General features: G+C 46.6%; 2 protein-coding genes across 7 annotated transcripts; one reads left to right on the top strand and one right to left on the bottom strand.

Moving 5' to 3' along the window:
* Positions 1–13,652, top strand: TARDBP (TAR DNA binding protein). Of its 6 annotated transcripts, XR_014023457.1 has the most exons (10): positions 20–1,142; positions 2,086–2,337; positions 4,080–4,243; positions 4,968–5,108; positions 6,053–6,223; positions 6,877–7,003; positions 7,942–8,081; positions 9,063–9,096; positions 9,878–9,976; positions 13,276–13,652. XR_014023457.1 is itself a non-coding variant. In XM_081305460.1 (7 exons), exons 2-7 carry the CDS (start codon positions 2,100–2,102, stop codon positions 7,995–7,997), a joined length of 888 nt encoding a protein of 295 aa, XP_081161586.1. In that variant the 5' UTR covers positions 20–1,142; positions 2,086–2,099; the 3' UTR covers positions 7,998–8,794. The 6 variants fall into 6 exon arrangements, 4 of the variants coding, with proteins under 4 accessions (XP_081161584.1, XP_081161583.1, XP_081161586.1 ...); XR_014023458.1 differs by lacking the exon at positions 13,276–13,652 and having other exon boundaries at positions 22–1,142; positions 8,815–10,246; XM_081305460.1 differs by lacking the exons at positions 9,063–9,096; positions 9,878–9,976; positions 13,276–13,652 and having other exon boundaries at positions 6,877–6,994; positions 7,942–8,794.
* MASP2 (MBL associated serine protease 2) lies at positions 10,792–24,167 on the bottom strand. The gene is made up of 10 exons (XM_081305462.1): positions 23,700–24,167; positions 23,353–23,530; positions 22,639–22,770; positions 20,677–20,873; positions 20,304–20,451; positions 18,026–18,144; positions 16,128–16,206; positions 13,896–14,030; positions 13,322–13,396; positions 10,792–12,136 (listed from the first exon to the last, which is right to left on the bottom strand). The coding sequence occupies exons 1-10, from the start codon at positions 23,991–23,993 to the stop codon at positions 11,376–11,378; spliced, it is 2,118 nt and encodes a 705-aa protein (XP_081161588.1). The 5' UTR covers positions 23,994–24,167; the 3' UTR covers positions 10,792–11,375.
* Positions 24,168–26,097: the final 1,930 nt, after the last annotated feature.

Here is a 26,097-nt window from a genome sequence, read left to right as displayed (position 1 = left end):
GTTCTCACTATTAACTTCTGTCCTACTTTACAGAGTTGCTGTGAGATGTCATGAATTCAGAAATTTGAGGTTCAGCGTCTGTGTAAACCTTTGTCATGGAAATTGATACATATATATATATATATATATATATATACCAAGAAACTCAAAGTGTTGCCAATTGGGCTCAGTGGTAGATCAGGTGCTTTCTGTTCCTCAGGGTCCTGGGTTCACTCCCCAGGGGTGGAAAAATTGTTGCCAGTTAAACTGTGACCTTCATCAGCTGGAACTGAAATCACATACTTATTTCAGATATGAGAAACAAAAGGCATATTTTAAAATAGATCAAATACAGCATTGTCATTACTAGAGGCTGAACAGGAACAGGCTAGTATTTTGTGCCTTAGGATTCAAATCCCAGGACTGCATTTATTCCTTGGGTAACTTTATGCAAGATATTTAACCTCTGTGCCTCAGTTTCCTTCGCCTGCAGAAGAACAATATCAATAATGCCCAGCACACAAGACAGTTAGGCAATTAAATATGTGAGCGCTCCAAGTACCTGGCACATAGTAGCACTGTTATTGCTATTATTTGGAACACAGTTATTGTTTCCAGGTCCGAGGTTGGCTAGTGGAGAGGACACACCTGCTGGGCTTCAGGAAGAGGGAACCCGGGCTGCGCCTCCGCCCCCGCCCAAAGTCAGCCAAGTCCGAGACCCGCGCCCCGCCCCCGCCTGGCCCCGCCCCGCCCCGCCCCGGCCTGCCTGGCCCTCACAGGTCTCGCGCACTTCCGGGGCCGGCGGTTGGTCGGGCGAAACTATCTGCTACGTTACGTGGGGAGTTAAAAGTCTGCGCGTCCGTATTTTTTTTCAGTCTCTAATTTTTCAGGCCCAGGTGTTGGTCTTATTGTAGCATTTAAATCTTTTCTCCTCACGCTGGGACTCCCAGCAGGGCGCCCAGCCCGCGGAGGAGAAGGTCCTGGCGTCTTGGCGCGGCGCCCTCCCCCTCTTGACCCGGAGCCGGTGGGAGAGGACGACGGCCGGCGGGGGGGGAGGAGGCGGCCCTAGCGCCATTTTGTGGGAACGTAGAGGTAGCTGGGCTGCTCTCGGATCCCTCGCTGCTTTAGTTTCGGTGTCGCGCTTCCTAGCAGCGGACTAGCGGGTGAGTCGCGGACGCTTCTCACTGTTTACCCCGCGGGTGTCTCGCCTCCCGCGTTGCGGGCGGCCTGAGGTGGGCCCAGAGGCCCGGTAAGGGAGCCGCGGAGCCAGGCCTACCTCGCCCTGCCCGAGCGGGCTCGCGCGGCAGCGTCGTTAGGGCCTGGCGCGGGCGGCTGCGGGCGCCCGAGCGGGGATGCCCGGCCCGCGGTGCCGAGCAGCCTCAGGCAGCGGGTCGGCCTGCGCCGGGGCCCGGGCCACGCTTGTGCCTGCGACACCTCGCGCCAGGGGACAGTCGGTGCCCGCTCGGGCCTGGTGCCCCTGCGTCGCCGCCCGGGCCGCGCTGGGAACTCCTCCCTCGGCCTGCACGCACTGGCTTCTGGGAGGCGGCGGCCCACTTCACGGAGGACCTGTCGCCGCTGTCCTTGCGGCTCAAGTTTGGAGAGCCGCCCCCCCTGTTCGCATCCCCTGGCCCCCTGCCCCTCCAGTCTCAAGGCCCGGCTTGTGCCCCGCCTTCTTAGGAAGTCTGCCTTGATCCTCACTGGTACGTGCCCCGGCCAAGTTCAAGTTCTCCCGCGCCTTCAGGGTTATTTACTAGTTTCACGGTTGTAATAAAACAGCTACTTGTTTACTTTCTTCCTCTTGCTTACTCCCGCCTTTGTAACCCGTGTGCCACGTGGGGACCCAGTTACAGTTTCAGCGCCCGACGCGTAGTAAGCTCTTACTAAATGGGCACTGAATGAATGAACTGTTGAGGGAGGCATCAGAATTTTAATAGGAAAGCAACATCCTTGCCTTTGCCGCGGTTTTCCGGGGTGGCCAATAGGTGTGGGAATTAAAAGAGCAAAAGTTTCTTCTGGAAGTCGGAACAGTAATGGGATGGTGTTATCAGCTAACTGTAATTACTTTGACGGGACTGTTGCTCATTCGCTCTCTCTTTTCCCTTTAAGAGAAGTAAGAAAAGATGTCTGAATATATTCGGGTAACGGAAGATGAGAATGATGAGCCCATTGAAATACCATCAGAAGATGATGGGACAGTGCTGCTGTCCACAGTTACAGCCCAGTTTCCAGGGGCATGTGGGCTGCGCTACAGGAATCCAGTGACCCAGTGTATGAGAGGTGTTCGCCTAGTAGAAGGAATTCTGCATGCCCCTGATGCTGGTTGGGGAAACCTGGTATACGTTGTCAACTATCCCAAAGGTTTGTTGCTTTTTGGTTTTGCAACATTGCTGATCCTTAGTTGGGTTTGTGTCTTGTCCCTAGTGTTAGATCATCGCCTCTTTTCATGGCAGAACGTCTCTTATAACCCAAGTATATATCCACAAACTTCACTGTTAGACTAGTTTTGAAGACCACAAGTCTAAATTAGTGCAAATTGGGAATTACAGAACGTTTTTTCCCCGGAGAAAACTATGTATTTAATCAATTATCTGAATAAGCATTGCTAAGTTAATGCCATATTTAGGGACTTTCTAATGACTAGCAGTTTTATCAGTCTTGTAAATTGATTCTCCTAAAGTGCCCCAGTATTTTGGTTTGATTATTGTCCTTCCATCATTCATTTCTCTTATCTGGCTTATTCTCCTTCCCCCCCCCAAAAAAAAATGTACATCAACTGTAGTAATCCAAATCTTGAATTAGTGCAGTCCCATTTTTGAGCTTCTGGTCTTATTCTCGCTGCTGGTTATCACTGACATTATAAATCTAAGAAAAGGGTCAAGGGGCTGGGTTTGTGGCTCAGCAGTAGAGAGCTTGCCTAGCACATGCAAGGCCTTGTGTTTGATCCTCAGCACCACATAAAAATAAATAAAGGTACTGTGTCCAACTACAACTAAAAAATATTAAAAAGTGGGGGGAACCATGAGGATTAAGAAGCATACCAAGAACATTTAGCAGTATGAATTTATGCTAGTTGATAAATATGAATGTTAGTTTTATTTTTAACTTGATATTGCAGACTGGGTGCCTTGGTGCACCCCAGGAGGCTGAGTCAGGAGGATCACAAATTCCAGTCCAGCGTTGGCAACTTAGCCAAACTCTGTCTCAAAATTAAAAAGGCTGAGAATGTAGCCATTGGTAGAGTACCCCAGGTTCGATCTCTGGTACCACACAAAAAAATCACAATATTGTAACAAAGTAGTTCACCAAACTTGGTCACTATACAAGACATTGACTTATGTTTGATGGTGTAAACTAAGTTTTTTCAGGAGGCTGTTTCTTGAACTATTGACTATAGATTTAATATGTGTCCAAATTTCATTTAAAGCTAGGCAAGGTGGTACACGCTTATAATCCTACCTACTCAGGGTGCTGAGGTGGAGGATCGCAAGTTCGAGGTCAGCTTCAGCAACTTAGCTAGGCCCTAAGTAACTTGGCAAGACCCTGTCTCAAATTTTAAAAAAAGAGCTGGGGGTGTCACTCAGTGTTAGAACATTTGCCTAGCTTGTGTGGGGCTCTTGAGTTCAGTCCCTAGTACCCAACCTCAAAAAAGTCAACTTAGTTCTCCCCTTCCAAATAATAACCTCTGGTTTTCTTATTAGGAAATTGATGCGTATTGTTGGACGTTTGGAAAAGACGAAAATTAAAATTGTCCTTAAATTCACATATGGAGATTAAAGTTAAATTAGTATGTAGCCTTTAAATATACATTAGGCATTTCAATAATTAAGGAAATATATTTAGCCAAAATGAAGTTTTTATAGTTTTTGTGAGGGAAAACCAACCATTGATTATAGTCTTGAGATATTACAAAACCTGAATTTGGGAATTCCTGAATGTACCTTCATTCTATCTGTGAGAGGTGACATTACTCCTTGCCATCTTTTCATTGTCTTGTTGTTCTTAGAATCTTTTAGCTTCTCATTTCTAGACATAAGGGGTAGTGTGTTTTTAAAGGAGGGCTAAGTGAAATTTTCTAAAAGGTGTCTACTAATTTTATTTAGATAACAAAAGGAAAATGGATGAGACAGATGCTTCATCGGCAGTGAAAGTGAAAAGAGCAGTCCAAAAAACATCTGATTTAATAGTATTGGGTCTCCCATGGAAAACAACCGAACAGGACCTGAAAGAGTATTTTAGTACCTTTGGAGAAGTTCTTATGGTGCAGGTAAAAATTTACTTCATTTAGCAGTTTTCTTTACCAGTGAATGAGCATGTAGCATTCTTACTACTTTAGTGGCACTGTTCCTTTGTTACAAGAGTTTTAATGTTTCTTAGGAAGTGTATGTACATAGGGATGCTCACAAAGAAATTTGGCTTTATGCATATGCGTTGCATTTGATATTATAAAAATGAAGCTAGCTGGGCTAGGTGGCACACACCTGTAATCCCAGTGGCTTGGAAGCCTGAGACAGGAGGATTACAAGTTCAGAGCCAGCCTTAGCAAAAGTGAGGCACTAAGCAACTCAGTGAAACCCTGTCTCTAAATAAAATACAAAATAGGGCTGAGGATGTGACTCAGTGGTTGAGTGCCCCTGGGTTCAATCCCTAGTATCAAAAAAAAAAAAAACTGAAAAAATTCTGTTGGTAAAGACTTAAGGGAAGTAGGTGACAGACATTCAGTTTGTTGTGTATATATTGATGAGAAATGTTTGCTTTTCCTATTTGATTAGTTAAGATTTATAACCAAATCTAATTTATATTTGCACTCATTCTAAAACATTGTTGTAATTTTAATCTGGATTCCCTCCTATTGGTTTTACCTGAAGACCAACTTGATTTAAATCTTAATTATCTATCTCATTTGATTAAATCATTTAAATTCTCTGTCAGAGAACTCTGATTTGGGGGTATGAGCATTGTGTTAAAGTAAATATCAATTGTCTTTTCAGGTCAAGAAAGATATTAAAACTGGTCATTCAAAAGGGTTTGGCTTTGTACGATTTACGGAATATGAAACCCAGGTGAAAGTAATGTCACAGCGACATATGATAGATGGACGATGGTGTGACTGTAAACTCCCCAATTCTAAGGTACTTCACTTTTTCCCCTCTATACTTTGGGAATTTTGCTGACCAACTTCCTTAGAAGACACTAACATAAAACATTAAGTACACTTGGAAAAGGTCATGGCTGGGGCTAGGGATATAGCTCAGTGGTAGAGCATATGCTTACCATGCGTGAGGCCCTGGGTTCAGTTGCAGGGTGTGTTTGTGAATTGATCTTTTTCTTTGTTGAAGTCTTTGAACCTTAATGCATGCTGAATATTTTATGTTGCTTTGAAATATTTAATCTGTTATTCTTCCAAACTAAAAATTTGTTTTGATTTTTTTGTGGTGTTGGGGGATCGAACCCAAGATCTTAGCATGCTAGGCAAGTGCTCTGCCACTGAGCTAAACCCTACCCCAGCCCAAACTTTATACCCCAGCCCAAATATTATTATTATTATTTCTGTCAGGTTTCTTACAGTATGCATTCAAACATGAAGTCATTCAGAATACATTAATCCTGTTATAAAGGCATATGGGAACATCTGTGCCAGAATGCTCATTGATCATCATAAATCCAAGTATACTTTCATAATGTAAAACTTTATTCTTGCCGGGCACAATGGTGTATGCCTATAATCCCAGTAGCTCAAAAAGCTGAAGCAAGAGGATTGCAGGTTTGAAGCCAGCCTCAGCAACTTGGTGAGGCCCTAAACAATTTGGTGAGACCCTGTCTCAAAAATAAAAATGGGCTGCAGATGTGGCTTGGTGGTTAGGCACTCTTGGATTCAATCCTGGTACCAAAAAAAAAAAGAAAAAACTTTATTCTTTGTTAAAGGCTTACAAGATAGAGAAGTACTGATGTAAGAAGTAGTATGCCTACCTTTTAATGATTTACCTGTTGTACAAGGCAACATCCCTACCATAATGCTCTTTGCATTGCTTATAAAATATTTCTGATGGTTTTTCTTTCCTTTTGATTTTACCAGCAAAGCCCGGATGAGCCTTTGAGAAGCAGAAAGGTGTTTGTTGGGCGATGTACAGAGGACATGACTGCTGATGAGCTGCAGCAGTTCTTCTGTCAGTATGGAGAAGTGGTAGATGTCTTCATTCCCAAACCATTCAGGGCTTTTGCCTTTGTTACATTTGCAGATGATCAGGTATTTTTCTTCTTACTAATTTCTCCCAGCTAATTAGGCATTTTCTCTTGAATTTTTTTCATTCAGCTAAGTTTTTGACTTTCTAAGGGGTAGGGTATATAGGCCTAGATATTAAGGAGATATTCTTTATATATTTTTTTAGTATGTGGTCTTCAGGAATGTTATGTATCCTTTTTTTTTTTTTTTTTTAAGTTGTAGATGGACCACAGTATCTTTATTTTTATGTGGTGCTGAGGATCAAACCCAGGGCCTCACACCTGTAAGGCAAGTGCTCTACCGCTGAGCTATAGCCCCAGCCCTGTTATGTATATATATTTCTTTAATTATCTATTTTTTAGTTTGACACAATAATTTATTTATTTATTTATTTATGTGGTGCTAAGGATCGAACCCAGGGCCTCACACGTGCTAGGTGAGCGCTCGACCATTGAGCCGTACCCTCAGGCCCTGTTATGTATCTTTTGAAAAAACTTACCACTGTTATCTTTACTAAAGCTGAAAGGCTATGTTGAAGGTTTCGGTGAAATGAGTATTTATTACTTATTTTTCCTCCAGTTCAGATAAATTGTGCTTAAAATCTAGTTTTTTATTGCTATTTTGAGGTATGAGTCAGTGGTTTAATCTCCTTTGTTTACATCCTTTATTTTTTATAGGTTGCCCAGTCTCTTTGTGGAGAGGACTTGATCATTAAAGGAATCAGCGTGCATATATCCAATGCTGAACCTAAGCACAATAGCAATAGGCAGTTAGAGAGAAGTGGAAGATTTGGTGGTAATCCAGGTGGCTTTGGGAATCAGGGTGGGTTTGGTAACAGTAGAGGGGGTGGAGCTGGCTTGGGAAACAATCAGGGTAGTAACATGGGTGGAGGGATGAACTTTGGTGCTTTTAGCATTAATCCAGCAATGATGGCAGCAGCCCAGGCAGCGCTGCAGAGCAGTTGGGGTATGATGGGCATGTTAGCCAGTCAGCAGAACCAGTCAGGCCCATCAGGTAATAACCAAAGCCAGGGCAACATGCAGAGAGAGCCAAATCAAGCTTTTGGGTCTGGAAATAATTCCTATAGTGGTTCTAATTCTGGTGCTGCAATTGGTTGGGGATCAGCATCAAATGCAGGGTCAGGTAGTGGTTTCAATGGAGGCTTTGGCTCAAGCATGGATTCTAAATCTTCTGGCTGGGGAATGTAGATAGTGGGTTATGGTTGGTTAGTTAGAATGGTGGGAATTCAAATTTTTCTAAACTCATGGTAAGTATATTGTAAAATACATATGTACTAAGAATTTTCAAATTTGGTTTGTTCAGTGTGGAGTATATTCAGCAGTATTTTTGACATTTTTCTTTAGAAAAAGAGGAAGAGCTAAAGGAATTTTATAAGTTTTGTTACATAAAGGGTTGAAATATTGAGTGGTTGAAAGTGAATTGCTGTTTGCCTGATTGGTAAACCAACACACTACAATTGATATCAAAAGGTTTCTCCTGTAATGTTTTATCCCTGGACTTGTTAAGTGAATTCTTTGCATGTTCAAAGTGGAAACCATTGATTAGAACTACATTCTTTTCTCCTTTTTTAATTTGAACCCCACCATATGGATTTTTTCCTTAGGAAAATCTTTTGGGAGATCATGGTGTCACAGTGTTTGGTTCTTTTGGTTTTGTTTTTTAACACTTGTCTCCTCTCATATACAAAAGTACAATATGAAGCCTTCATTTAATCTCTGCAGTTCATCTCATTTCAAATGTTTATGGAAGAAGCACTTCATTGAAAGTAGTGCTGTAAATATTCTGCCATAGGAATGCTTCTGTCTACATGCTTTCTCATTCAAGAATTCGTCATCACGCTGCACAGGCTGCGTCTTTGACGGTGGGTGTCCCATTTTTATCCGCTACTCTTTATTTCATGGAGTCGTATCAACGCTATGAACGCAAGGCTGTGATTTGGAACCAGAAAGCTGTTTGAACTTTTGAAACCTTGTGTGGGATTGATGGTGGTGCCGAGGCATGAAAGGCTAGTATGAGCGAGGAAAGGAGAGAGCGCGTGCAGAGACTTGGTGGTGCATAATGGATATTTTTTAACTTGGCGAGATGTGTCTCTCAATCCTGTGGCTTTGGTGAGAGAGTGTGCAGAGAGCAATGATAGCAAATAATGTACGAATGTTTTTTGCATTCAAAGGACATCCACATCTGTTGGAAGACTTTAAGTGAGTTTTGTTCTTAGATAACCCACGTTAGTTGAATGTGTTAAGTGAAATGATACTTGTACTTCCCCTGCCCCTTTGTCAACTGCTGTGAATGCTGTATGGTGTGTGTTCTCCTCTGTTACTGATATGTAAGTGTGGTAATGTGAACTGAAGCTGATGGGTTGAGAACATGGACTGAGCTTGTGGTGTGCTTTGCAGGAGTACTTGGAAGCAGAGTTCACCAGTGAGCTCAGGTGTCTCAAAGAAGGGTGGAAGTTCTAATGTCTGTTAGCTACCCATACGAATGCTGTTTGCTGCAGTTCTGTGTCCTGTGCTTGGATGCTTTTTATAAGAGTTGTCAATGTTGGAAATTCTTAAATAAAACTGATTTAAATAATATGTGTCTTTGTTTTGCAGCCCTGAATGCAAAGAATTCATAGCAGTTAATTCCCCTTTTTTGACCCTTTTGAGATGGAACTTTCATAAAGTTTCTTGGCAGTAGTTTATTTTGCTTCAAATAAACTTATTTGAAAAGTTGTCTCAAGTCAAATGGATTCATCACCTGTCATGCATTGACACCTGATACCCAGACTTAATTGCTATTTGTTCTTGCATTGTCCAAAGTGAAAAGTTTTTCTTTTTTCTTTTTTCTTTTTTTAATCTAGTTTTTAATAAGTCTGGGTGACCGCACCTAAAATGGTAAGCAGTACCCTCCAGCTTTTTCTTAGTGCCTCTGTGCATTTGGGTGATGTTCTATTTACATGGCCTGTATAAATCTCCATTGGGAAATAATGCCTTCTAAAAATATTCTTGTTTGGGAGAGTGGGCAAAACATTATTTTCAAATGCTTTGTAGCAAAGCCTATCAATTGAAAAGAAGGGACTATCAGTACCTTTCTGTTTGGGATTTGAAAAGTGGAATTAATTGCAATAGGGATAAAGTAGAAGAAACCACAAATTACCTTGTGCCTGAAATCCATTAAGAAGCCTGATAGCTTTAAGAACCAGTAGGGTGGGTTGTCTGTCTGTGGAAGTGTTAAGTGAAGTGGGCTTTGCCCTCCAAGGGAGGGAAGTATAATAATGTTGAATAAACTCGCTTACAGAACTCAGATTAGACTCTCACAATGCATTGTTAAGAATGTAAAAGCAATAATATATATTGATTCTTTATTGTACTTTTATGTAAATGCTAATCCTGTGAGATATAAGGATCTTGTTTTCTAACTGGAAGAATGTGACAGTTTTTGTGTTGGTAGTTTACCTGATGCCCTTACCTACTTAGATTACCATAAATAGGTTTGTCATTTTGCAAGTTGAGTGTTTTAAACATTTATAAATGAAATCATCCTTTAGACTGTGATTGCCACATTGTTTTGTTATGCAGTTTCCTCTGTAAAAGGATCTTGAGTTGTTTTAATAATTTTCTGCATCTGAATCTGCATGATTTCCAAACCCTGTACCATCTGAATTTTGCATTTTAGCACTTGCACTATTACTCAGCAGCAGTAACATGGTAACACTTAAAATGGTATTCGGGGACCTCCAAAGACTAAACTGACAAGCCTTCAAGGAGCCCAGGGGTAAGTTAACTTATCGATGGCATGGTTTTAATACCTTATTTACACTTGTTAAAGCTAGTTGCTGGTCATAGAAGGCTTTCAATGTTGAGTAGCCTTTTATTTAACATGTTTATGATACTACATAGTGGGTAGTTATTCTACCCTTAAAAAAAATTAAAGTTTAGAAGTACTTAAACTATTTGGCAAAGATTTGTTTTTAAAAGTCTTATTTGGTCATCTAAATGCATTCATTCTAAAAATTTTTTTGAACCACAGTTGAATAAAAATTTTATTGTCACCACAGTTTAGTGTCTGGAGTCTTACTGGAAAAACATGATTTCTTTTTCCTATGTGACAATGATGCTGGAAAGTTACCTTTAAAAAGTGATTATCAAGAAATTACACTTTATATGCACAAGAGAAATTAGACCTAAAGTCAGAGTGAATTTTCATATAATGTTAACTAACTAAATTGAAAAACTTAATTAAATATTTATTGTTAAATTTTTTAGGGAAGAAGGCTGGGGATGTTACTCCCATCAGAGCATTTGCCACACATGCATGAAGCTCTGGGTTCAGTCCCCAGCAGTGCAAAATAAATAAATAAATAAAAAGTTTTAGGGATAGCCAACTAAAATCAAATTAAATTTTAAGATTAAATCAGCACCTGTATTTCCATAGTAGGAACAGTAGGAAGTTACACAGTAATTCAGTTGCATCTGATAATTAGAATTTTTATTATTACACACAGGAGAGTATCTCTGAATTGAATAATAGAATTGTCTACTCAGCTATGGTAGAATTTGTCTATTGTTAAGCTTACCTGTGCCCGAGAATTTTGTGTTCAGTTAAGGAAAAGGGAAAAAAAAAAAAAACTTCAGATTTATCTATAATATGACCACTTGTTTCTAGTACATTTCATTTTGTGGAAATACCAGATTTTATTTAGACAGTATTCTGAAGTTGAACATTATTTAGGTTATTTCCAATTGCTAGGAACATCTTATCTACCTGGGAAAAAAATGATTTTTCAAAGTTGCTCCCCTAAAACCCATAGTGCTATAATATATAAAGCACTCTTTGAGATCAGTAAAAACAAGTGGAAAATAGACAAGCAATTTGCAGAAATGCAAACAACTAGTATGAAAAGGTGGGCTTTGTAAGTAAATGCCTCTTAAGCAGTGAGTTATATTGGGGTGGTGAAGGTGAATGTCATTGTATTACTGTGATGGTTTATGTCCCCTTCAATCAACAAGTAAGGGTGGCATTATACTATTAAATGGATTAGTCCCTGTAACAGTGTCACCTGGAGTTTGGGTTATTTTGTGTGTGGGGGGGTGGTAGCTGCTATGTCACATTACTGCTAAGATCTTTTACAGGGTTCTAAAAATGACTCATTTACTGATTGAACACATGCAAATTAAAAATTATTAATTATGTTCTCAATCCAGGGAATATAGTTAATGACTTTCATGTACACCCCATACTGACCTGCTTCCCCACAATTAATAGAACCCCAAGACACTAATCCCCCTACAAACCAAGTCTCTGTCTTGTTGTCTAGAAATACTAGTGCCCCTCCACTGTCACCTCTACAGCTATCCTTGCCTCCAGTTTCTAAGCCAGCACAAAGCATGTTATCAGTTACCCTTCCCCCTGGATACTGCTTTTCATAGGCAGCAGTACATTTTTGATGGTCAACAATTGGTATGTCGACAAACATTAGATTTCTAGCAAGAAAACCCCTTTGGGTTAATCCCCAACCAGATGCTGTTCCAATGTCATTTGTCCTCATCAAAAATTCAGCTTCTTTTCCTGGCAGACAAATTGGCATGATGTTGCTATTGATTACAACTTTGTTCTTCAATTTAATCAGTGCTATGTCATTGTCGAAACCCGCCTCATGAGTGTAACCTTCATGTATAAAAACAGCCTCAGCCCAGGCTTTTGTATAGTTATGCGATAGTCTATTCAGGATGCCCATTCGAATGTCCAGGGAAGATACCTCTTCTTTTTGCCCATATATGGCGTGAGCAGCTGTTAGAATCCAGTTGTCATATAAAAGTGCACCTGCTGCTGTAGTTTGACCTAGTAACAGGACTTGCCAGGGGAAATCACCAGGCTGTGCCCTTTGCCCTCCATATATGCGACCTCTTGTAGTCCGGGCTGATAGTCCACACACTGGGGAAGAAGCAGTGAGAGAGACTTTGTAAAAATCCAGTGGGGCTTTTTTTTTTTTTTTTTAAGTTTTTACCACTTTGGTGGTGTGTGTGTTTAATGTCAGCCAAAAATTAGGTCCTACAAGTAGGAGTGTTTCCTTACATAGGTGCGTAAGACTATTCTAAAATAGCACAATTCAAAGTTGTAAACACTTTTGGTATTTCTTAGTTCCTCAGGAAATGTGAGTGAAATTTAAATTTTGGAAATATATTTTTTTTTTTACTAAAAAAATTTGGTCTATAAGATTTGGGGAGCTGTGTGCAGTGCACATGCCTAGAATCTCAGCAACTCAGGAGATTTTTGAGACAGGAAGATCCAAGACTAGCCTGAGCAGCTTCACCCCTGTCTCAGAAAATAAAAAGGGCTGGGATGTGTCTCAATGGGAGAGTGCCCCAGGTTCCATCCCAGTACCATCCAGGACCCTTCAGGTCAGAAATTATTGTTTGTGGTCTGGTTGATTCTTCCAAACACTGAATCTTACTGTGTCCTTATTGCAGATTAATTATGCTCATTAATGTAGCATATGTTTCCCGTTATGGCAGTATACTTGTATTAAACTCACAAACGTTGTGTCGGCCAAGTATAGGTTTAAAAAAAACAATTTAAGCCAAATAACAGAGGGGTAATGAATATATTATTACCTTTCAGATTTTTTTTAAAAAAAAATCATTCTCAGTTATTATTGTTAGAGCCAATTCTGGTTAAAAAAAAATTAAGCACTATTAAAAAGCAAATTGCATTAATGTTTAAAAACCTAGATGTCATTGAAAACAATTGCTTAGGGAAATAATGAAGTTATTAGCTTTGGGTTTTAATAGCATTTTTACAGAGAAGAAAAGTAACAACAGAAGAACTCATGTTTATAAATGTATAAATGGTTCAAGATAATTTAAAAAATCATTTAATTTTTTATGCTTGCCTAGTTATAAGGTCAAAAATAATCAAATGACTGATGCAGTCAGCACTGCACAACCTCTCTGTGTGGAAAGGGGATAATGAGAACAGATTATTTGGAAATAATAACTTGGTCTAAGAGCCAAGTGCTAAAGTTCCATTTCTGCCTACCACAGCTAAAGCACTTCTTATTGTCTCCCACCCAGTTCTCCTTTCCGTCAATTACGAATCTTGTATAAATGTGTCCATTACCAGGCTCACAGACTGGGAGTGATTTTTCTCCTTTGGAGCTCGTCCAGAATCCATCAGCCTCACACACATATTTACCTGCAAATCATTGGAAAAGCAAAAATGTTTAACTGCATGTATAAGTTGGTTGTCATTTGCTTGAATACCCCCTTGAAAAATGTTGATTCTTGAGCATCCGTGGGAGGTAGAGGTGTCTGACTAACCATTTTACATGATTTCATAAATAGGAGGTCTCTGCATTACCATGTTTGCTTGCAAAGTGGAAACCTTTTAGATGTGTAACTTGAATATGTATCAAGATCTCAAGTGCTTAATGATAACGTTTTGACTTGTTAAATTAAACCATTTGGAATATATTGTGTGTTTGTAGTAGTCATTTACTAGATAAGATCTGTTTTCAGATTTCTTGCAAATTGACATTAAAGTCACTTTAGCTGTAATATTTCACTTAGCAGTGGGAGAAGTGCCTTTTAATCTTTTGTCTTCCTTAGCCAAAAATGTTGGTTAAAGTTTATTTCCAGAACACGAAAGCTTAAGTTCTAAATATCACCACCCCAACTTTGCAAACCTTTCTTACCATTATTCCTCTTCATTGTATAGAAGGTCTCTGTGCAGTGGTACTGAATCTCAGCTCTATAGGTGGTCACTTCAGGACCAGTGAGGTATTCCACTCGGCTATTGGGCAGCTCCTCTGGAGGGCCACAGTCCACCACTAGTGAAGAAATATGGGAAGGGAGGGCTGGGGGTAGACTCCGTGGCAGGGCACTTGCCTTACGAGACCTGAGTTCCATCTCCAGAACCATAAAATTAGTGAAAAGTTCTGAAGACCACTAGCAGCTTATCTAGAAGGTGCACTGGACCACATGCGTTTCCCCCTGTGTGATTGGTATTATGAATTTCATCTCTAGGAAATAGCAAGAATCACATTAGTGTGATCTCAAAGCATCACTCATGTCCAGATTCTAATTAGATGGCTGGGCCAGGAGAGGAGCAGGGTGGTGCCTTCCCTAAAGGAAATCCTTGGAGTTCCTTAGTTTTCATGAAACAAAGACTGGCCAGGTGCAGTGCACTCGGGTTATTAAGGAGGATTACAAACTGCAAACTGACAAGGCCATAAGTAACTTAGCAAGGCCATGTCTCAAAAAGGGTTTGGGGTGTGGCTCAGTGGTAGCCCTCCCCTGGGCTCCATCCCTGGTGCAGAAAGAAGACAAAAGGCTGCTGTGTAGCAGCACTCTGGGAGGAGGAGAGCAGCAGGCCTGGGTCAAGATAAGCCAATGAACCCAGGGCCTTCTCCTGGGTTCTTCCAACCAGAACTGGAGTCTGAGCAAAACAGTTGTGTTGAGGGTCGTCATTTCATCCCTTGAGTGTGGACCAGAATTCACAGTGCTTAGGACATCACTAGCCAATTTGTGATACAAACGAGATGGAGCGATTTTTGTCTGAAGTCCTAGTTCTCTCCACAGTAGACACGAGTTGTTGGTGTAGTTCTATTGGGATAGTAAAGCTGCACTTTGGCAACCTTGTGGCTGTGGGCCTGGCTCTGTGCCAAGTTCTCCACTTTCCTCCTCAATGTCACTACAGCTCTTGACAGGGCCAATCTGCCATGCTGTAGATGAGAAGATGGGACTGGTGTTTTCCTACCTGGGCACAGCAAAAAGTGGCAGGATCAGGGTTCAAACCCAGACCAGCTCTTTACTGTTTTCTCATTGGTGGAGATGTAAATTTATAAAAAACTTAAGTTTCTTGTTCCATAGAATTTGTTCTATGAAAACCTTTGCAAAAAATGCACAAAAAAGGTGTACAGACTTAAATCTACACCTGATAATAGCAAAACTCTGGCACAGAAATTGGATAAAGTAAAAGCACCGAAGTGATTGGGGCTGTACACAGATCCAGGAGTAGGCCTCTTAAATCAGGCAGATGAGGGAAGGTGTCTTAGCCAGGAGGAAGCAGAGTGCCATCATTTGGCTCAAGGCCATCATAATGAAATGCATGTTCATAATAGGAGATAAAGAATGAAGGAATAGGGCTGGGCTGGGGCTCAGAGGTAGAGTGATCGCCTAGCCTGTGTAAGACAGTGGGTTCGATCCTCAGCACCACATTAAAATAAATAAATATATTAAGAGGAAAAAAAAGAATGAATAGAGCCCCTCCACCCAATTGTTTTTGGGGGGAGGGCATTGCGGGGGATGAACTCAGCTTTGTGCAAGCCAGGCAAGTGCTCTATAACTGAGCTCCATCCCCCAGTATATCCCCCAAACTCAGTGGTAGTTTGGAGCGAGGCAAAAGATGCTTTTGCTGTATATTGTAAATTCCTTATTTTTTTCAATTTACACGTTTGTATTTTTACAATTGAAATGCTATTTTTACAATTCTTTATATGATTCTTAGTCTACAAAATGGTGCACCATTATCCCAGTTTGTGAGTATGCATATGTGTGTTTATGTACATACATATGGACAGAATGACTCCCATCTCAACATGTGGCAGCAAGTACATGTTTATACATGTGAGATGTGTAATTGGAGAGATATACACCAAAACAATAATGGTGATTATACTCTCACTGGGTGGTGTGATGGGTTCTCAATGTCACTGTGTGTGTGTATAATGTATGCAAAGAGCACGCTTTGACTTTTCCCTAGTAACCTCGTGCTGTTGGAGCCTCTAAGTGCCGACTGAGGAGGAGAAGCAAGTTTTGAATCAAAGCCCTGATATATGTAACCATTGTTTGGGGGGAGGGGCAGAGAAGTGACAGAAGCAGTAAGGGTAGCAGCAGGTGAGGGAGTTGTCACCACACGGCCATACAGCTGCACTCTGGCATGGGTCGGTCCCAAGATCCATCTCTCTGACAGACTGCAGTGAATGATTTCAGGGGCAAAGCACCCTAAAGAGAAATTCAGACAGTAATTTCCTTGTTTACATCCTCTAGTCACTGAGAGCTGGGCCCCACAGCAGTTCCTATGCCAGTGCTTCACGAAAGGGAGGTGGCAGCCACATGAACAGAGCTCATGTGTGGTGGCACATGGGGGGCCTGGACTTGGTGCACACCCAGATGCCTGGAGCATATGCACGTGCTACAGGAAGCTCTGCTAGGCTAGGTCACCTGTTAGGTATCTCAACTCTAAACATGCATCGGTATTTCTGCTGCAGTGATTTATGTTTTTTTTCCTTTCCACAGTAATCCAAAAACACATTAGAACTCAAAGTTCACCCTTCCTTTATATAAAGGGCCCGAGGTGTGTGGTCCAAAGCTTGGGAGAGGCTGGCATGATCAGACACAGAGCCCCTGTATCTGTGTGTCTTTCTGACCTGAGGCCAGTGGATCAGCCAGAGGAAGGCTACTGAAATATTGTCACGAGCTTTGCATGTAATCAGCTTTCCCATCAGTGGGATTTAGAGGGAAAACTATTTTGACTTTCTGAAATAAAACCAAACAGTAAAATGAAAGAGGATGGCTGGCTGTGGTGGTGCATGACTGTCATCCCAGCTACTAGGGAGGCTGAGGCAGGAGGATCATAAATTGGAGGTCAGCCTCAGAAACTTAGTGAAACACTGTCTCAAAAAAACAAAAAGGGGGCTGGGAATGTGGCTCAGGTGGTAGCGCGCTCGTCTGGCATGCATGCGGCCCGGGTTCGATCCTCAGCACCACATACCAACAAAGATGTTGTGTCCGCCGAGAACTAAAAAATAAATATTAAAAATTCTCTCTCTCTCCTCTCTCACTCTCTCTCTAAAAAAAAAAAAAAGGGGGGCTGGGGATGTGGCTCAGTGGTAAAGCACCTCTGGTTCAACCCCCAGGATACCCCCACACACACACAAACAAAGAGGGTGGCATTGGCAGAAGCTTTATGCTTCAGAGGACCTCAAGGTGTCTTTTTTTGTTTTAATCAAGTGAGAAACTGAACAAGTTTGTAGTCAAGGAATTGTAGGAAAGAGCTAGGAAGGTGGAATTTTTTTTTTTTTTTTTTTTTTGGTTCTGACCCTCCACAGGACTGTGGGTTGCATCGCCAGCTATCATTTCAGTGTTATTACTTTTTACCACTGGGATTCAGTGACAATTTTGAAGAACATAAAGAGGACATGTTAATCTCTTACCTGTGCCCCTAAAGCAACATGCTAAGCATTTTTTAAAATTATACTCCCTCTCCCTTAACAGTGATCACTATTTATAACTTTGCAGAATATACTCTTTCCCAGCACTGTCTAATTTTTTGTGGGCCCAGAAGTTGTTCCATGGGAAGGTCATCCGTTGACCAGAGGGAGGACCTTGATTTAATACGCGGTGTTGCCGCAGAGCTCATGGAACAGTCTGGTGAGTGCCTCTTTCTGTCGTTTCAGCCACTTTATGAAGAGCTAGCTGCTGCAGTGAGCGAACAAAAGTTCCCCTTTTAATCACCAGCTCTCCAAGTAGCTTGTGGTAAGCGTTTGCCTGTCATGTGTGATGCCCGGGTTCCATCCCCAATCCCCCCCAATAAATGTAAAAATAAATAATTTTTAAGAAGGCAGGATTCCCAAGGACGAAACTCTCCATGGCTGTCCCTGTGGTCTACAAGCGGATCTGCTTTTTATTGTTGAAGCACTGACCGCAGAGCTGCCCTTCCTCTTTCACACTGTTTCCGCTTTCTTTTCACGCATCTGCTCACACGTGTGTGCACATCTCGCCATGATTGTGACCCTGTGAGTATGGTTTTGTAGTAACTCACTTGCAGAAGCTCATAGCCAGTCTCACAGAAGACAGAGATGCTGTCTTTGAGGATGTACTTGGTTTGCACAGGTGAAATGTGACCATTAGGTGGTGCCATCGGATCAGGACACGGCTGCGCTGTGCAGAGGAAAGCAGGCTTAGTGATTTTGATGTGGTCAGTAGCAGCCAAGTCTGAATTTAGCAATCTGAAGTTCTTGACTTATAAAGCAAACCTTTATGATGCAAAGAAAGTCTCAAAAGCAAGATTAAACTCAGTGGCTTGCACAAATTAAGATCTGTTGCTTTGCCAGGCGAGGTGGCACACACCCATAATCTCAGCCACCTGAAGGTGAGGCAGGAGGACCACAAACTTGAGGCAGCCTTGGCAGCTTAGCAAGACCCTCAGCAACTTACCAGGACCCTGCTCAAAATTTTTATAAAACTAAATGGGCTGGGGATGTAGCTCGGTGATGAAGTACCCCTGGTTCAATCCCTGGTACCACACACACAGACACACAAAGACACAGACACACACACACACAAAGTTATTTGCCTTTGCTTGGCACTCAGCCGTGGATAGGTAAGAAGGCCAGGTGTGCAGAAAGACAGTGCAGCCGCCACACCTGAAAGACCAGCCCAGCCCGGCCTCAGAACCACCTGGAAGGGCCTCTCCCGACCCCTTCCCCAGGTCTGTCCTGCTGCCCTCCTTCCTCCCACAGCCAGGAACATGACACATGCGACTTGAAATCAAATGGGTTTAAGTCATAGCTCCTGGGGACAGGGGAGAAGTACTAGGACAACACTTGGACGAGTGGTTGGAAAGAGCAAGCTGCAATCAAGCCTCATGACACCCCATAAGATGCCAGGGTGACACAGGGAGAACACCAGGGTTCGGAGATGGGCCAGAGACCAAAGCTCCGGGGGACTTGGGGAGCCTCAAAAATATCCAGACGGGGCTGGGGCTGGGGCTCCGTGGTAGAGCGCTTGCCTGGCATGTGTGAGGCACTGGGTTCAATTCTCAGCATCACATATAAATAAACGAAATAAAGGCCCAATGACAACTAAAGAATATTAAAACAAAAAACATTCACAACTTCTTTTTAAAAAAAAAAAAGATCCAGAGGACCTGGTGAGCCTCAGCCTTCCCTGCTGGCACCCACCACAGTACTCGAGCCCTGGGGAGACTGCCCTCCACCAGCCCCAAGCCCCTGCTTGCTCTCACCCCCAGGTTTCAGGCCACAGCCTGTGGCCCCGCTTCTCCCCGAGGCTCTTCCTTCCAGCCACCTGCTAAGCTGCTAGAGCAGCTGGGTTCACCCCACCCAGCCAGGGTCCTGAGGTGGCTCTCATCACACAGGCCCAGAGCCTTCCCCCAGGGAACCAATCTCCAGGGATAGCCTTGGGGGCCCAGGGCTTCTAACTTTGAGGATCTGTCATGAGGAAGAGCTTCTAGCACTGGGCACATGGTGTATCCCTGTAATCCCAGTGGCTTGGGAGGTTGAGGCAGGAGGATTAAAAGTTTGAGGCCAGCCTCAGCAATTTAGCAAGGCCCTAAGCAACTTGTTGAAACTTTGTCTCAAAATAAAAAAATAAATTTAAAAAAAATGGCTGGGGATGTAGCTCAGTGGTAATGTACCCCTGGGTTCAATCCCCAGTTTAAAAAAAAAAAAAAAAAGGTGCTGGAAGGGCCCAGAGGGCAGAATCAAGGCCAGGGCAGCCCCTGCAGACAGAGTCACGGGTCCTGCTGACCCCCTGCGCTGTAGTTCTAGCCCAAACCCTCTGCAGCCCACACCTCACCCCCTACAGCTCCACACCCTGAATGGTTGCACCTTTGGGCTGGTGCTGGCATGTCCCCTTTCCTGGGCCCAGATACCCTACCACCCACTGGGTCCTCCATTGCTGTCTTGGGGGTTTCCTGTTCCAGGGCACCTTCCCCAGCATCCAGCCCCAGCCTGGGCCAGGTCCCTCCTCCGGACTCTCACCATGCCCAGACCTTGGCTCTGAGGCTGAGCCTGCCACGGGAGGCTGGTTATGTTACTGTCCCCACTGGTCTGAGTTCCATGTTTCATGTCTCTGGAGGGGAATGTGGGTGCAGGGGACCAGTGGGTGGGTGGAAGGACGTGTTGGGGGATGGGAGGGCGGGGAGGAAGGCACCAGTGGAAGGCCCTTGCTTCTCAGGCCGCCCACTGGTCTCCCTGGCTGGGCCTGGCCTGGGAAGAGCTCCGCCCCACATGGCTCCCTGACACATGGAAGAGAGAGGAGAGGCTCTGGGCCTCCTGCCTGTTGGGACCCGCGCTCACCTGTGCTTGTGTAGTGGATCTTCCAGCCTGTGTGGGCCCCTGACTTGTCAGTGACAAAGAGGATGGTCACGTTGTTGCTCTTTGTCTCAATTCTGGGGGGCAATGTCTTCCCACAAAAAGGGCCATATTCCTCCTGGTCCGTCCGAATCTGAAAAAGGAGGAGCTCTGAAGTCCCAGGACCTGCTGCCGGGCTCCTGCCGGGCTCCTGCCGGGGTGAGGGGCAAGCTCTCGCTCAGGGGAGCTGGTGGGGCAGGTGGCCCATCCCCCCCCCCCAGCCGGCTGGCCTGGACGGAGGTGCACAGGAGCTGGGCCGCGGGCTGTGCTGAGGGCAGCGGTGCTGAGGGGGACCCAAGGGCCGGGGCTCAGGCCATACCGTGAGGGAGTCGTAGGGGCACTGGGCCTCGGGGTGGGCCTCCACGTCGAAGGACTCCACGAAGTTCAGGGTGACGCTGAAGCCCTCCTCCAGGCGGATGCCGTAGGAGCAGCTGGAGAGCTTGGGGTAGGGCCCCGGGTACTCGGGGCTGCTCAGCTCCCCAGACCGGCCGCGCAAGACCTGGCCCGAGCACAGGGCTGGGAAGAGGAGGAGAGCGGTGGGGCGGCTGCGCCCCCTGCCCGCCCTCTGCTGGGACGGCAGGGTGGGTTGCTTCTGAAGAGCAGGGCATGAGGACAGGGATGTGACCCGGACATCTGTGTCCCTGAGTCTGGCCAGGCCTGCACACAGCTAGCCCTAGGCGCTGGAGGAAACGAAACACCCCACCCGGAAAGCTGAGAGGGCCCCCTGCGTCTGCTGCACCAGGGACAGAAGCCTGCAAGGGCCCCACTCCCGGCCCTAGAGGGTGGGCGTCCTCAGCCAGGGTCTCAAAGCTGGAGGTGAGGGGCATGGGAGTGGGGAGGTTCTGCCAGAACAAGAGGCACCCAAACACGGACGCAGGGAGCCTCCCCTCCGTCCCTAGGAATCCAAAAAGGGGAAAGGAGGCAGGAGGGGACTTCCTGCTCCTTAGAATTCCCCACGCCCACCCCAGCAACTCCCAAGTGCACCCACCAGGTGGCTCCCACCCACACCTGCAAGACCAGCCCAGCCGGGCCTCAGAACCTCTTGGAAGGGCCTCTCCCGGCCCCTCCCCAGGTCTGTCCTGCTGCCCTCCTTCCTCCCACAGCTGAGGACCCTGCTCAGCACCGGCATGGGCCAGGCTCCATCTACAGGGGCGGGGGTCTGCCTCCCAGCCCCTGTCCCAGGGTGGGGTGCTGCATTGGGGCAGAGGCTTGTGAGAAGCGGGGTCCCTGCTTCCATGGGGCTGCTCCCGACGGAGCAGAGGGAATAGCCCCGTGTGTGGGGCACCAGCCCAACCCCTCTGTGAGCACCTCCTGGGGTCAGTGCACCTCAGGTCAGGCTCCCTTGGAGCAGAACAGGACCCCGAGGGGCTCCCCAACAGGAGCAAGCCCCAGGATGCTGGGAGCTCAGTCTCTGAGGATGCAGTGGGGAGTCAGAGTGCTCAGTCCCTGTGTGAGCTTAGGCTAGCCCCTGCTCCTCTCTGGGCCTCAGTGCCCAACTCCAAAGTAGGGGGCTGCAGTAAGCCCTCTGGCAAAGGAGTCTGTGGCCCATGGAAGGGCTCCCACCAGGCTGGGCTTCATCGGGCTCTGTGGAGGGCAGGGACCGAGAGAAGAGGGCCAGGACACACACCACCCACCTCCCCGGACCCTTCACCCAGAGACACACAGCAGCGGTGGAGGGAGAGCCAGGTTTATTCTCAGGCCTTGGGGCATGAGCTGGGCGCTGTGGGCAGCAGCAACCAGAGCTGCAGCCCTTGGGCTGGGCAGGCGGAGCCAAGGAGGGTCAGAGGCTCTGCTCTGGAAAAGAGATCGAGAGGGGACAGCGAGTGGGGAGGCAGGGTCAGAGCCAGCTCCCAAAGGCACTGACCATCCAGCGCTTGGCAGGGGTACAGCAGAACCAGGGTCTGGGCCATGGAGACCAAAGGGGGCCAGGAACAGGTGGCTCTGACCCCCACTCTGAAGTCGGTGGAGGGAGGGGACCCTGGTATGGCAGACTCGGCCAGAGGAGCAAGGCCTAAGACCCCCATCTCCCCTCTCTGGGAGCTGGGAGCCGCTGCCCAGGAAGGGAAGGTGGCTGAGCCAGGGACTCTCAGCCCAGGGGGGCCAGGAGCACAGTGAGGACAGGGCACATGCTAATGAGCTGAAGAGGGACGACTGGGCCAAGGCTCTGGGGGGAGTGGGTGGGGGTGGGCAGAGAGGGGGAAGGAGGTCCCTGCCAAGGCTCCCCAGAGCCGGTAGTCAGCGATGGCCCTGAGGGCTGGGGGCCTTGGGCAGGTGGGCTCACCTGAGCAGGTGCGCTTGTCCTGGTGGAGGACGTAGCCGGCGCGGCAGGAGCAATAGAAGCCACCCAGATAGTTGTGGCAGTGGTGGTCACAGGTGGCCTCCTCTCCCCGGGGCTCTCGGCACTCATCAATGTCTGGGGGAGAGGTGGGCCAGGCAGGGGCTCAGGAGGGATGGAAGTGGGACGAGCCTGGGCCTGGCCTGGGACTCGGGGGACAGCGAGCTCGGTGGCTGACCTAAGAGGAGCCTTGGGTGCTGCGCCCAGCCTTTCCGTCCCAGTTGGGAGACATAAATAGCACCTTTTTGAAACCAGTGAGGGCTGCGCTCGCCCATGTCTGCCCAGTAGTGAGGGAACGCTCGGGGCAGGATTAGTGAGGCGCCACCAAACCCCGGCCTTCTGAACACAGAGAGGTCATACAGCTGGTCCCTGCAGGGCCAGAAGCTGAAGCCTAGTGTCCACGTAAAGCCCACGCACAGCCGGGGCCCCTGCTGTGGGCCTGGGTTTCCCACCTGTGCTTGGTCAGGAGCAGGTGAGGGTCAGTCCGCATAACTGAGATTTGCATTGCGGATGGTGTCAGCTGGAAGGGGACTCAACTGCCCCTGGGTTTGACAAGGACCCAGCCCCAGGGGAGACAGGAGTCTGCAGGCAGGGGCAGGTTGGCTGGCTCAGTCGCCCACAGCTGTGGACAGGCCACCTCAGGACCCTCCTCTCCCTCACCCTCAGCAGCATAGAAGGCCTCGAACCCCGTGAAAGGCTTCTCATTGGAGTAGTCGGAGCGGAAGGTGACGTCCAGGCTGGGGCCCAGGGAGTAGAAGGTGTCGTTGCCCGGCGCCTGCTCCGTGTCCGTGCTCTCCTGTCCGCACAGCGTGGCCAGCACCTTGGTCCCCGAGCTCAGCTGTGGGGGCAGGGGTCACAGGGAGAGGAGAGAAGACCCAGGCCTGCCCTCCCTGCTGGCCAAGGCCAGACCCTGTCCCCAGGTGTCCCCCCAGCCCTGGCCAGTCCTTTGGAGGGTCTTGAACTTGCCCCCTGCCCACAAGAGACACCCAGTCTGCGCCCAACTGCACCTTGACGAAGTCGTACTCGCAGCGGAAGGAGGGCTCCAGGTGGAAGTGGGTGAAGTAGAGGCGCAGGCGGTAGCCAGGAGGCGCCCTCAGGGCCCAGCGCCACTCCTGGTGGTTGCCATACTCCCTCGGGAAGCCAGGGGACATCAGGCGCCCGAACACAGGCTCAGGCCACGTGGGGCCCATGGGGACGGCTGCTGAGCCCCCACCCAGCAGGCCCAGGAAGACCAGCAGCCTGCAGGCTGGGCCGGGGCTCGGCGTCCACCTTGGCGGCCTGAGGGCTCCCACCCACCTCATGGCGTGCCTCCGGTGGCCTGTGCACCACAGCCTGCCCCCTCACCTTTGGTCTGTTTGCCCAGCACCTGGCCCTGCCCCCAGCCACCCGCCCCGGGATTCCCGGAATCCACACCAGGACTCCTGCCTGTCCTGGGTCCCTGGCTAGAAGGTCAGGTGGCTCCAGGAGACCAACCTGGGCAAACCACAGCCTGGTTGTGGTGGGGCCAGCCTGTAATCCCAACAACTCAGGAGGCTGAGGCAGGAGAGTTGTAAGTTCAAAGCCAGCCTCAGCAATTTAGTGAGGCCCTAAGCAACTTAGTGAGACCCTGTCTCGAAATGAAAATAATAAAGGCTGGGGATGAGGCTCAGTACCAAAAAATAAAATAAGCAACAAATAAATAATGAAAAACAAAGTGTCTCCAAGGGCCCCGAGAAATAGATAAAAATTTAGACATTTACACATTCCATTTCAAAACACTGGAGGGAAAAATCATGTCCTACAAGGAGAGTAAGAGAGCAGAGGGGGAAGGAAACTCCTAGAAAATCACATCCAAAGGGTCAGGAAAAGGGACACCTTGAGGGCTGAGGCTGTGGCTCAGCAGTAGAGCGCTCGCCTGGCATGTGTGAGGTGCTGGGTTCAATCCTCAGCACCACATAAATAAAGACAGGTAAAAAAATAAAGGTGTTGTGTCCAACTAAAAAAAAAAAAAAAAAAAAAGGGGGACACCTTGAAACTCTGAAGAGCTAGAAGAGTGGCCCACGCCTATAATCCCAGTGACTCAGGAGGCTGAGGCAGGAAGATCGTAAGTTAGAGGCCAGCCTCAGCAATTTAGTGAGACCCTGCCTCAAATTAAGAAAAAAAGGCTGGGGATGTAGCTAAGTAATAGAGCACTCCTGGGTCCAGTCCCCAGTACCCCTCCCACTGCCAAAAAAGAAAGGAGCTAGAAGAGTACGGTAGTCTGACTCTCAGATGGCCTCTGGTGACTCATGCTTTGGGGTGTCACACCCTCTTGTGGTCTTACACATACAACTAGGCCTTCTGGGCAGAGTACTGCTGAAGCTGGCGTGGCCTGGCCACACACGACGTGGCAGCATCCACTCAGCTCTTGGAGCACTTGTTTTGGGGGAAGCTAGCCGCCAGGTCACGAGGCCACATCAATATCCTCTGGAGAGGTTCCCTGGGAGGAGCTGAGGCCTCTAAGTGGGGTAGAATGTCTGGCTACCCAGCTGTGAGCTCAGAGTCCTCCACCCAAGGCTTTACCTATCAGTCAAGCAAGCCTGAGGGTGGAAAAAACATTTTCATACATGTCAAAACTTAAAAGCTTGCTTTCCACGTTCCTTTCCTCAGAAAGCTACCGTGGGATATGCTCCACTAAAACAAAGGGGGAACCAACAATGGGAAGACTCGGGGCCCGAGAGGGGCTTCCACTGGGGTAGTGAGGAGGCTGCGGATAGATCGTCTAGGAAAATGAAAATGATAAGCCACCTGTTGAGCCTAAAGACCATAAAAGGAGCTTTAGGCAAGTGTGAAAGTTTAAGGCTGATCAGTGATGGATTCATTAAGAACAAAGGAAATGAAAACCAACCAATGACCAAGTTCCTGGGAGCTGTGTAGGTCAGAGCCACAGAATCCCCTCGTCATCCGGGCCAGCCAGCGTGAGCCAGGGTCATGTTGATGTCACAGTGCAAACACTGAAGACCCAGCTAATCCAGACTACGTTTCAGCTTGGGGAGTGGGGCAGGGGCAGGGAAGGAGTCCTCATTTTCCCGAGCTGGAAATAAAGGGATTATGGCTTGAGCTGTGTGCGGTGGTGCGCACCTGTAATCCCAGCTCCGGAGGCTGAGGCAGGGGGATTGCAAATTCAAAGCCAGCCTCAGCAACTTAGTGAGGCTCTAAGCAACTCGACGACATCCCGTCTCTAAATAAAATACAAAATCGGGCTGGGGATGTGGCTCAGTGGTTGAGCATCCCTGGGTTCAAGCTCTGGTACAAAAAAAAAAAAAAAAAGAGAGAGAGATATTATGGCTAATATAAGTCCAGAAGTAGTAACATGAGCATGTTATCTAGAGACACAAAGATAAGAAACACACAAACCAACAATTCTCTTCCACTGCAGACATACAA

This window comes from Spermophilus citellus (genome assembly GCF_964194105.1).
Source record: "Spermophilus citellus genome assembly, chromosome: 9".
NCBI lineage: Eukaryota > Metazoa > Chordata > Mammalia > Rodentia > Sciuridae > Spermophilus > Spermophilus citellus.
The sequence above is the reverse complement of the archived record's forward strand: the minus strand, read 5'-3'. Positions and strand labels throughout refer to the sequence as shown.

Coding starts and splice junctions, on each gene's coding strand:
- TARDBP (XM_081305458.1), top strand. CDS start 2,100: ATGTCTGAATATATTCGGGTAACGGAAGATGAGAATGATGAGCCCATT. Junction 2,338..4,079: donor CGTTGTCAACTATCCCAAAG/GTTTGTTGCTTT, acceptor AATTTTATTTAG/ATAACAAAAGGAAAATGGAT. Junction 5,109..6,052: donor GTAAACTCCCCAATTCTAAG/GTACTTCACTTT, acceptor TGATTTTACCAG/CAAAGCCCGGATGAGCCTTT.
- MASP2 (XM_081305462.1), bottom strand. CDS start 23,993: ATGAGGTGGGTGGGAGCCCTCAGGCCGCCAAGGTGGACGCCGAGCCCC. Junction 23,531..23,699: donor GCGAGTACGACTTCGTCAAG/GTGCAGTTGGGC, acceptor CTGCCCCCACAG/CTGAGCTCGGGGACCAAGGT. Junction 16,207..18,025: donor CTGGCTATGAGCTTCTGCAA/GTGAGTTACTAC, acceptor ATTTCTCTTTAG/GGTGCTTTGCCCCTGAAATC.